This window comes from Condylura cristata, unplaced genomic scaffold (assembly GCF_000260355.1).
Source record: "Condylura cristata isolate star-nosed mole 26May11 unplaced genomic scaffold, ConCri1.0 scaffold00024, whole genome shotgun sequence".
NCBI lineage: Eukaryota > Metazoa > Chordata > Mammalia > Eulipotyphla > Talpidae > Condylura > Condylura cristata.
The window spans coordinates 5,389,739-5,402,004 of record NW_004567125.1 but is presented as its reverse complement, the minus strand read 5'-3'; the positions used below and the strand labels follow the sequence as shown (position 1 = coordinate 5,402,004).

Sequence of the window (12,266 nt, the reverse complement as noted above, 5' to 3'; positions counted from 1 at the left end):
CTATCTATCTATCTGTCTGTCTGTCTGTCTGTCTGTCTGTCTGTCTGTCTGTCTGTCTGTCTGTCTGTCTGTCTGTCTGTCTGTCTGTCTGTCTATCTACCTATCTATCATTATTTTTCAAAGATTTATTTATATATGCGCACAGAACTGGGGTACAGGCAGGCTGGAGGTGCAGAGGTGGTGAACAGATTCACCAGAGACAGAGTGGGGAGCAGAATAGGCAGATGGGCAAAGTGTACTGCTGAGGGCAGCAGCGGATGAGACAGAAGAGGTCTGCCACGCCATGTGGGTCACCTCTCTGGCTGGGGATTGAACTCATGCTAGAGCGGCTCTGGCTAGCTTTAACCTGCTTTAACTTGCTGCGCTACCAGGGAGGGCCCTTTAACTCTTTTTAATAGCTATTTTTCTTCTAATTATAAGATTATCACATGAACCTTAGTAGTAACTAGGAAAACATGACAAAGTGCCCCCCAACGCCACCTGTTCTGCCACCAGAGGTAACAATCTTCACCATTTCTCCATACTACCCTTTCACTAGAAATAGCAGTCAATCCAATTTTATAATTCTAACTTTTTTATTTTAAGTACTATACTGGCAATATTCTCATATCAGTAAACTTTTGTAGACACATTTTGAAATGTTTTCAAAATATTTCAAACCATAACTATATCAATTTATTTAGGCTTCAAGTTAAATTCAGAATTTTTGCTCTAAAAATCACTGTGATAAACAATTTTACTCTTAAATCTCTGTCCTCATTTCAGATTATTTGCATGGGTAAGACTGGAGATGAAAGTATGACTATCATTAAGCCTTTTAATACATGTCCTTCAAATTGCTTTTGAAAAAGCTTGTTTCAATTTACACTCTCACCAGAGGACATGTGGTTTTTCATGTTATTAAGAACTTGCCAGCAAAGTACAAACCTATATTCCAAATATGCGTCTTTGTTCAAAGATAAGAGACAAAAAGCTACCTTGATGTATTTTAAATTTTATTTTAATTTCTTTGATCATAAAATAAATTAAGTTGTTTAATGTTTTTTCAATGATTTGCATTTTTCTCTTTGCTTTTCTTTTGGAGTATTTTGCTATTTAAATAAATTTTTTTGTTTAAATAAATTTTCAGAGCTCATTATAAATTAATGGTGTATCTGTTCATCTATAGTTTTTATGGCACACATTTTTCAGTTTGGCATATTATCTCTCTCTTGAGTTGATGTATAGATATTTTAATATTCATGAACTCAGATTGATTAGCTTTTATTCTCGCCTTTTCATTCATAGCTTTCATTCTTAGAAAGTCCTTCCCCTTTCAGAGGCCAGATTCTTATTTGCTCTGTATGGCCCTATTAAGGTTTTTTCTTTCATTTAATACTACATCGCATCTGAGATGTACACTTTGGGATATAGTGAGCCATGCGAATCTGAATTGTTTTCTTTCCCAAAGAGCTAAACAATTAAACCAGTTTTTTCATGAAAAGCCTGCTCACTATCTAGCATTTTTTCCATGTCTCCTTTATATTTGATCTTATATTGATACCCCCATACCCCCACCCCCCTAATAAAAGCATGCTAAAATATGAAGAAAAGGCAAAGCAGTTTGGACCTAGGAATTGCTGCTCCTGCCAGGTACTGATCTAAGAACCCTCCCTCCCCACGGAAGAGGTGCTGTCATTCCTCCATTTTACAGATGAGGGAATGACAGTTGAGATGTTTCACTAGGATTTGACTGAGTCGGCTGGCCCTAGAGCCTTTGTGTGTCCTGACACTAAATGCACTCTCCCTGCAAGTCACATGCTTCCCAGCCTGGATTCCAGCTTAGGGGGGTTGAATTACTGGGGCTGATTTATTATCGATAGATGGCAGTAGGCATAAAAAGGAAAATTCACAGTTGTAGAAAAAGTAAACACTCAAAGTAAAAGAGAGTTTCTTGGCTCCTGATTGGTTGTTACAGATTGGTGTCAGACACTCCAGGGAAGAAACTTAAATGCCAGAGCAAGCCGGGCACCTCCACCAGTCCAGAGCACCCTGCTGCGGCACTCTGGCCTAACTCCATGCCGCCGCTTCCTTTGCTGAGCACACAAAATGTAACAAGGTAGGCAGGCAAGGGCTTATAGTAACTACGTGCCCAGCAGCGGTGCTTGTGATATTTAAAAAATGAAAACAACATAATTTTTATGCCTATATACAGCCTAGACAATCTGAGATGTACATTTTGGGATCCCAACAATAGTTGGGATGATCACATGTATCCATGATTAATGTTGCAGAAAAATATTTAATGACATAAGAAAAGACTACGCACATTATTGAGTAACATTTCAAATTCGTGGACATTGTAGACAGCATGGTTTTGTTAAACAAGTATATCTAAAGATGTGGGTGTATAACTATATATCTAGAAATACATATCTTGAGTAAACAGTATTTATGTTTGTTTGTGTATACAGACTCCCACAGAAGGCCATATGTTAAAACAACATTACAACATTACAACATTAACTATGGGATCAGAATGCCCATATCCAATCCTGGCTTCATGACTGTGAGACCTTAGGTAATTATTTAATTTCTCTGAGTCTCTACAATCTTACTAGCAACATGGAAACAATACCACTAAGGGTGAGGGTGAAGTGAATTCATTTTTGAAAAGCACTTAGGATGCTGCCTGGCATGAAAAGCGCTCAGTGTTTATTGCCATTAGCATTATTTGCCAAATTTTCCTAAGAGAAAATCAATCTGCTTGTATGTTTAGAAAGCATAGCTCATCACAGAAAATCTGAGAAGAATATCTCTGCCTTTTCTTTGAGGACAAATAGCTCCAAATTGACCCACATTCTGAATCAAGGAGAGCGCCTCTTTACCTCTCTTTATAACAAACTTCTTGCTCAATGTCCCACTTAGAAGCTCCAGAGGACCTCAAAAATCAAAATGCCCCAAACAGAATTCATCTTTCATTTACACCCCCAGGAGAACAGGTCATCACCACCTTTGTAACATTGATTACATCTCTCCCTCCAAAAACACCTGTTGGAGAGGGCCTTGCTGTGAGGACCTGTACCTCTAAAAGGCACTCCACTCAATGAATAAATGAATGAATGAATGAATGAATGAATGAACCAACAGACAAGTCTTCCCAATTTTCTCCCAGCAAATCATACAACATGAGAAGCACCCTTGGTCTTAATTACCTCCCCGTATGCAATGGTGTTGTTGTATCTTCTCATTTCTGGGTAAACGTGGTCCAGGTACCACTGGAAATTCTTACACTTTAGACTTTTCCTTAATGCTCTTCTTTCAGAGACATCACCTATGTCAATTCCTGGATTCTGGAGGTAGAGAGAGAAGCAAATGGCGTTAGTGACTGGATAGCTTTGACCACAGAGGACAGGTGACATCACCTGGGGAGAGCCTTCAGAGAACCCTGTGTGCTAGCTCAGATGGGTGGCTCCAGGGGACCTACTTGATCAGCCAGCCCCAAAGTAGACTCTGCTGTCCCCCAAGTGCAGCACACAGCCCCCAGACAAGGCGGTGTCCTCATCATCACCTTGTGATAGAGAACCTGGTACACAATGACATTGACACCTTACGCTCCCAGCTTCATCTCTCCCACAAGTCTTCAGTGACGATAAGAGTCAATTATTAGAGGAATTATTTGATTAAGACAAGAAAATAAATGCCTATAACCACCACCTGTCTTTCTTTTCTATACATGTGTAATTTCCCCCTTTGTTGGCTCTTTTTGAAGTTCATTATATGCAGAAGTGAAAATAATTTTCCATTGCAAAGCTTGTAATGATGTTCTAATGAATAATTCACTCTGCTTTTACAGAAATGAACCTATAATGGGCTGCTGTGTGCTGACAGGGGAGAATAAAGTAGCTGAAATATGATTCCTCAGACGCAGCCACAAGATGGCCGCCAACTAGTGGGGATGGGAGGCTGTGTCCATGACAGAGAGCCAGGTGGTGCCTAAGGAGCTGGGGAGAAGAGTTCAAGTTGTTGCATTAGATTTCTTCAGCAGAAAAGCAATGATTTTTAACGGAAAATATCTTTAAATATCAAACCTGGGCAGCAATAATTAACTCTTTTAATATACTTAGTGTGATTAATGAAAATGGTCATTTTTGAAAAGTGTGGAAGCATACTGCTGACACTGGGCCCAAAGTTTGTTTATAGTGATAGCAAAAGTACTGGACAGTCAGCAGCCTTCAGTTCTTAGGACTCTGAGTAAGTCATGCTGCACTTCAGGTTAGAACTCCTCACCTGGAAAGAGGGAAGGTAGTGATACCTACTGCACTGACTTTACCACAGACCTGTGGGACTGTCAAATGAAAACATGAGTTCACCTCTCTGCCTTGCCATGTGTAGGTGTAGGATCCTAAGCAAGTCACGTTTAAACTTCCAGCACTTTGGTTTATTCATCAGTGAAACTGTCATAATAGGTTCATATCAAGCTAGTGTTTATTGTGCATCTAATATGTATGTACCAGGCTCTGTTCTAAGTCTTACTGTTATCTGCACAGGAACCCTGTGACACAAGTGATAACAGTCCCTGTTCCGTAGATGGGGAAGCCAAGGCAGAGACTTTCTATGTCTGTAAAAGCAGAGGGAATTATTCATTAGAATATCATTATAAGCTTAAATAAGATGGGGCAAATAAAGAATGAAGTGAGAGCTTGATATATATTAAGGGCTCAAAAAGTTTCCTATTTTACATCATAATAATGTATCAAAGCACTTACAGTTTAACAGCTACAAAGTACTACACGGCCATAGGGGTTTTCAGTGTTTTAGAAAGATATTTCATAAGTGTAGAAACTATGATACACATTCCTTTTCTTCTCCATCCATTCATCTTGCACATACATATTCAGGTGCAGTTGTGCTGTTCTGGGCCCCAGACTCCTAACACAAAGGGGGTGCCATTTCTCAGTGGGAGCCAATCTAAGTAGTTCTTGAGGCCTGGCTTGGACACTCACAGGTGTTCTGACTGAAGAGCTAAGCCCCACATGGCTGAGGGGGCATGTGACCCTGCTGTCTATGGAAGACAAATAGGCTCACTAATATTCCCAAGATCCATCAGGTGCCAGGCCCTGCTCTTGGTCCATCACATGCTTCTAGACTTAGTACTTTAGATTTAGTTCTTACTAAAGAAGGAACACTTGCTATTATCCCATTTTATAGCTGAGGGACCTAAGGTACAGAGGCAAGATGTAGATTTGTTCAAGATCACATAACTGGTAAGGGCAGGGCTGGGACTCCAAACATGCTAATGCCCAACCACTGTGCCATCACACTCCATGGGGCTGCTGAAACAGGATTTCTCCTAGACTATATTCTGGGCAGAAAGTGGGAAAGAGTCAAAGAGCCATATAAACAAGGTATTCAGTACACCACTGTGGCATAAGTCAGGAGGCAGCTGGAGCACACAGGAGGGCATATAGTGAGAGCAGAGGACAGCCTGGTGCCAAAAACTCTGGATAAGATCCTTCTGGACATAATGTATGTTCAAGAGCCAGGGCACCAGGATTAAGAGAATTAGACTGGGATTAACACAGTAAGACCTGTCTAATCTTTGTAAATGGGTTTAGAGATTTCTGGTGTGCCAGATGCAATATATCTAACACCTGGAGGCCTGTGAACTCCTTCAAAGTGCATTAATAATTTTATAAGTGTAAGTATCTTTCTGGCAAAGAAACATCAGCATGTTAAAGGGATCTGTGGCCTGTCGTCCCAGGCCTGTTCTACAGTGATGGGGAATTGCCCATGGGACCTACCTCTAGTGGCAGGTTCCATGCTATGTACACATGAGACTTGTAGTCGTCCATCCAGACTTCAGCAACCCGGAGAGCATTCCTCTTGGTGTAGAAGCCAATATTGCTATTGTAGGGTTTCTTCTTCCGCTCAATGTGGGCCACACGTGAGCAAGGCAGGACCTCCATGCTGCCCCCACAGAGCCAGACCTAGAGGGGCACGGATTTCAGTAGCCTGTTGGAGACATGCCCAAAGACTGCTTCCCCTCATGCCAGTCCCCAAAATAGTGGTGCAGGAGCCTACACATGAGTGAGAAATGCATTGTGATATATACTGACTCTGAGATGTCAGTGTTGACTTGTTACTGTGGCAGAGCCTAACCTAACCTGACTCACACTGATAGAAAAAGACTTGCAGACTTTTAAAAAGATGCAGTATCTCAGGATATTAAAATCTAGCTCTTCATAAGTCAGACTCATAATCTAAGGTGACCCTGGTGACCCGTGGGTTTCTTAGGCTTTCTTCAATACAGCACAACTGACGTCCATGACAGTTTTCTCTTTCACCTGGTTGAAACTATGCCCTGCAAATCTAGAATAGAAAATTCAAACTAAAAGCCAAGACCATTTGTTATTCAAATTGACATGAAGTGTACAACGATACAGTTTTGCCTTGCTTATATGCTCTATTTTGGAGTCCTAAGAGACAAATGCTCAACCTTCTGGAAGCACCCACCTCATGTCATCTTGTGCAGGTGTAACTTATCATTAATGAAGTATTCGCTTCGAAGACTGAAATGATGGTTGCCTTGGAGGGCTGCTTGAGTCCAAGGAAATGACAGTTGCCATCCTTGGCAATCATATGGCCACACTCCAGGATCTAAATACTCTGGGGGGGGGGGGTAGCAAGCCCATCTAACTTCTGAGGCCCACAAGGGAACATGAAACATTTATGATCGTATGATCGTCAACAAAGGTGAATTTGTGAATTTCCTGATATTGGTGAGGAGAGGAAGAAAGCACAGAGAGGCTTCAGGCACCTAGTGAAGCTGTCCTCTGGAGGGCTCATGCCCCCCATGTAAGTGGGAGTGCTGGCATGCCTGTACCAGTCTTGTCACCCCAAGCATTCTATTACCTGACCCTTTTTCACTTTTGGTGGCAAAATTTATGAGTGTGTTTCTATCCCCAACTCTGGTTATGCCACAGGAAAATTATATTAATGGGGGAGTCTTCCCATGACCAAGATTCCTCACCTTGCTTATTTCTTCAAAGAAGACACTGAGCTACAAGACTCATAAAAAGAAGATGATCTGGGCTCTCCCTGGTGGGTGCTTCATAAAGCACTGCATTATGAAGCTCTCTAAAGCCACTGCAGCACGAGTTCGATCCCCGGCCAGGGAGCTGACCCACATGGCATGGCAGACCTCTCCTGACCCACTAACTGCACTATGGGGAATATGAGTGCAGGACGTTACAGACTAAAACAAGGGGGCTGAATTTCCAGTTGTGGTCAATATGCAAAATCAGAGTCCCACAGAGTCCCCATTAAAAGGCTGGATCTATTTTTCTTCTTCTTGGATCTAGGTTAGTAAGGACTTGCACTGATTAACAAAATGCAGTACAAGAGTTGACTTGCACTGTCAAGGTAGGTCTTCCACCTTCTCCCTCTTGTACTTCTGAGCCTTCATGCTATGAAGAAACTGAGAATGAAAGACCATGGAGCAGGGAGGCCCAGCCATTCCATTGCCCCAAGTGGCACATGAACAAGGTGACATAGGCCCAGGTACCCCTTAGCCAGCTGACTTGACTGCCAGCACATGAAAGAGCCCAGTCAATGCACAGAGGGCAGAGACACTCTATGTTCGCTTCAGCCCAAATGACCAAACTCTAGACTAGTGCAAGTCACTATTTCAAGTTATTTGATTTGGTCTATACAGTAGCCAATAACTGATACATGAGTAGTCAAGGCACTGAGAGAATAGTCATGGGGCTGGAATTTTGAAAGTGGGCCAGAAAGCAGCTGTGGGAGGGCAGGGTGGGTTTCTGGAGGGACAGGCAGGTTTCTCCCCAGCTAGAGGCTGTGATAAGGTAGTCACTGAAGGATTTGAGTTTGAAATGATCACTCTGGCTGAGTGTAGGGAACAGACTGATAGTGAAGAGGGGGAAGAGGAAAAAAAAAACAGAAGAAAGTCAGTAGCTTTGGCGAGAGCAACAGAAGAGAAACAAGAGGGTAAATAGATCTGAGGGATTTTAATAGGCAAATTAATTAGTAATGGGTTAGACCTGGTGGGGCAGAGAGCTCAAGAATGATTCTGAGGTTTCTTGACACTGCAAATGGGCATCATTCACTGGGCCAGATTGCTCCAGGCCTCTGGAGGCTAAGAGACTATCAAAGAACTTCAGGATCCAAGAAGTATCAGGCAGGACACGTCTCTTCTGTTCCAGGACAGTTGATTCCTGGAAGAGGGATGCCAACAGGTAGGGCTGATTTTTCCATTATTGCTCTAGCAAGGGTAGGCTAGTTTAATCCCAACTTTTGATTTACTGATTCAGCTCATATTGTTTGATGAATACTTCTCTCACTCATTAGAATCTTAAAGATTATGGAAATTATGTCATCAAACTAAAAGCTGCTATCCAGAATGAGCCTTTTGTCACCGTGTAGTCATGGTCTCCCTGAATGTCTATATTTTTCCAGCAGTAGTTTCACGCTGTTCTTTTGAGGGCAGGATGAGAACCTGGCCAAGATCACTGGTTCCCAGAGTTAGCTGTCAAAGGAGTTGACAGATCAGCCAACCGGAAAGAAGAGTGGGAAATACAAGTTCTCTGAAATGTCTCCAATCATTTCCAGCAAGCTCTCTCCAACTCTCATGCACATGTACCTGAAGTAACAGATTTCACTGACATTTCTCAGGAGAGAAGAAAACATTATCAGCCCTCCATTTTGTCAAGTAGGTTAGGGATTAAGAGAAAAAGGCTTATCCCTTTAAAAAAAAAAAGTTGAGGGAGAGCAGTCAAAGAGCCCAGAACCAAGCAAGCAATGTGATGGGGTCTTGGGGAGAACATCCTCAGGACATTCTGGATTATCAGAGTTCCAGGCATGAGACTCCTGCAGCCTCACCAGCCCGAGCAGAGGTAGACTTCGCTTTGGCTCTGGGCCCCTCCAGGAGCAATGCCTGACCTGTGTATAAGATGCAAAAGCACCAGCCCCACAAGCCTGCTGCCTGCACTGGGGTGCTCCCCGCCTCGTGCTCAGGGAGTGGCACTCAGCCGCTCAGACTTTCCTTCTGAAGGATAGGTGTTTTCCCTGAAGCCACTGTGGAAGCTACTTGGGCCCACTGGACACTATTCAAAGCTAACACCAGAGAAATGTTCAGCACAGAAATAACCCCATCAGGTGACTCAAGTGCAGGAAAATTTTAGCCTTTTGTCTGCTGATAAAATCTGTTCAAAACAACACAGATGTCTGGCTCAGAGAACATTTCATTTGCTACTCCTCCATGTTTTTTAGGGCTACCTGGTAATCCTCGAATCCTTGCCCCAAGCTCATCCTGGTGAAAATCAGGGTTCCCAGAGGTAACCCTGTCCCTTTGCCGTGTTGAAGAAAGTGAGCTGTCCTTTCTCAGCTTAAGTGCACATTCTAGCTCACGGAATTGGATAGATGCATAATAGCTTTCCTCCTAAAGTCCTCTTACAAAAATTCAATTTCAATCTTCTACTTTATTTATTGCGATTTCTCAGAAATAGGATTTACAAATATGGACCTCAAGACGTATCTCAATTCCAGTATCACAGTGGTGAGAAGCCCTAAATACCTGGATTCTATTGCCAGTCGATGCAAGTCATTTCTCTCAATACAAGATGAGGAATTAAAATGAAGCTTGTAAATGATATGTGACTCCGAGGAGGAAAGAAACGCATATTGAAAATAGCTTGATTTATTGAGCATGGAAAGGGCACTGGGAAGGCTGTTTTCTCTCTTTTTTTCTTTTGATTTTTGTTGCTGTTGCTTAGGCACTTACAGGTAGAATACTGGGAGAAAAAAGTCAAATAATTCCAGGTTTATGCGTACCAATTTGTAATTTACCCCAGACTTACTCCCCAGCCTGACAGCATGTTATTTTCAGAGACGGTTCTAGCTTCTGTGTTAGAAAAATAGCCCAAAGTGGTCTCAGTCAGGGACTTTAGGGCGGAGTCCCGCAAGCACCCCTTCGGCTCATCTTCCTTTCTCTCTGCCCACCCCTTAGGGTGTCCCCACTGGCCTGTTCTCCCGTTTCTATCCTTTTGCCTTAGCTCGCTATCTATGCCTTCCTTTGGACAGTTCCTCCAATGGCAAGAGCGACTCCAGCGACAAAGATATTAAGCATTTTATCCTTCTTTGCATTCCCAGCACCCAGCCTGACATCTCTGACTAATAATTTACCTCCTTTCGTCATCCAATTCAATGCCATTTACATGTTTACCAAGATCAGAGCTTGCAGCTAAGTGCTGGGCCAGGGACATAACGATAATTTAGACACGGGACCTACTTACATTCTTTGTCCTTTTCTCACAGCTTAAAATTAGAATCCCAAGACAGTGTCGAAGACCAATTTAGAACCCTGGTGTGGAAGCCGCTTCCCTTCCCCTGCTTCTGCAGCCATGTTCTGCTATCATGTCGTGTGCATTTTGTCTAGGATTAAAGACAAGCTGGCAAGGTGTAATTATGGGTAAACTATGCGAACCACAGGAAGACAGTATTAATTGTGTTTAATTCTTGATCTTTAATACCAACGAGCCAGAGTTTTGATATCTTGCCCAGTGATCTGGGTCGGTACTGGAATGTCCCCATGCTTCAAAGACTATGGCATCATGTGTCTCAAAAGTCTCTCAACAATGTGCTCAAGCTCCCTGAGACCAATTTGGTCAGGGATAAATAAAAGGATTTGTCAGTTATCACTGAGAAATCTGCAGACAGGGAGTCAGGTACTGGGTTGCCTGCAGCTTAGGGCTATGATTAGGGAGAGTTCAGGACTGTTCAGCACCCCATAGCTCCCCCAATTAAACAGCCCATCTGTCTGCTGACCACCATCTATAGGGACCTTCTATTCATTATCAGGCATCCAGGAAGTTCTGCTTTGGAGAGAACCGTGGCTGCTACTTATGGAGTTGTTCTGTCTTCCCCAGAAGAGATCTGAGGGAGCCCACCTCCACTCCTTCTCCCTGGAGATAGAAAACCCCTCACCCAAAGTCACAAAGCTTGCATCCTGAGGGTGAACAACAAGGCCGGCACTGTGGAGATGTCCTGAAGGGGGCAGAACTGGAGAAGCTGCCTAACACGTTGTCATGCCTGGGGTCCAGGGCCAGGATTTGAGGCTACAACAGAGCTGAGGGCAGTGGGAGAGCTGCCCAACGTGGGCATCAGGGGCCACGAGTGGGAAGTGGGAGGAAGTGAGAGGGGCAGAGTCTGGCAGACACCACCAGCACTGAGCGCCAGCGTCCCCTGGGCCTGATACATGTCCCCCCGGGCCATTTCCTGGTGCCTAGAAAGCATGACATCACGAGAGGACAGTGCTGACTGCAGGCTGGATTCAGCGCTGGCTTTGCCACGACAGCCTTGAGGCTGTCTTTTTTAACCCTTTGTTTTCCTCATCCATAAAATGCAGCAGGTAAGAGCACCTGCAGCCTGCCGGCATGAGGAAGAAAACAGGGAAGGTAAGTCAAGCCAGTGAACATGGTGTCATCTCAGTAAATGCTGAAGAGAAAACAAGTCAGTTATTCTACACTATGAAGTGGGCGGTGGCCCGTGTGCTGACGGTGCCAGAAGCACAGGATGGGGCTGCTGGAGAGACCTGCTGACATGGGGGTGCCGGCACAGGGCTGAGCGCTCCCCATCGGGCACTGCATGCCCCTGGGTACACACTCAGCTTCTGCCTTGGCACAGGCCTGCCACTGCATGTGGGTCCTGGGGGTGGGTCACAGCACACCCTGCCTGGCGGGCAGAACTCTGACCCTCACTCTTCCCAGGGCGCTCAGGCCTCAGGATTCCCTTGGGTTAGCTGCTCTAAAACGCCATCTGGTGGTTTCACTCAGAGCAGGAGAATAACGGACCGGTTGAGAAAATAATAGTAATGATGAACAGCTACTTATCAGAGACATTTTACATGGGTGGAGTGGGGAATGGGATCAAAAACAGTGGGGGAGGGAAATGCACCAGACTATGGTGATGGCACATGGGTGATTTGGTGATGGGGAGCCTACGGGGATTGCAACTGAGATGGAAAAAGGCACAAAATGATGTAGAAATAAACCATTATATATACATATATAACTGGGAACTCAGAGTCTGGGCGACTTAGGACAAAGTCAGATGGACCCTGAGCACTGAGAAGGTCAGGGGCACGTGAGGACGGTTCTCCTGATGCGGGGTGACCACCGAGTCCTCCTGGGGTGGGACCGACAGGGTGGATCCTGGGGGCAGCCACTCATAGAAAGTGGAGGTGGGTTTCCTGGGCCTGGCAGGTAGTC

The 12,266-nt window shown here is 44.1% G+C and overlaps 1 protein-coding gene across 1 annotated transcript in view; it reads right to left on the bottom strand.

Moving 5' to 3' along the window:
* The window catches only part of WBSCR17 (Williams-Beuren syndrome chromosome region 17), a 371,100-nt gene that overhangs the window by 26,822 nt on the left and 332,012 nt on the right, over window positions 1-12,266 (bottom strand). Inside the window, exons 8-9 of the mRNA XM_004688314.2 lie at window positions 5,784-5,969; window positions 3,195-3,332 (exon numbers count right to left, since the gene is read on the bottom strand). Of these exons, the coding sequence (XP_004688371.1) occupies window positions 3,195-3,332; window positions 5,784-5,969 (324 nt within the window). The remainder of the gene's footprint in view (window positions 1-3,194; window positions 3,333-5,783; window positions 5,970-12,266) is intronic.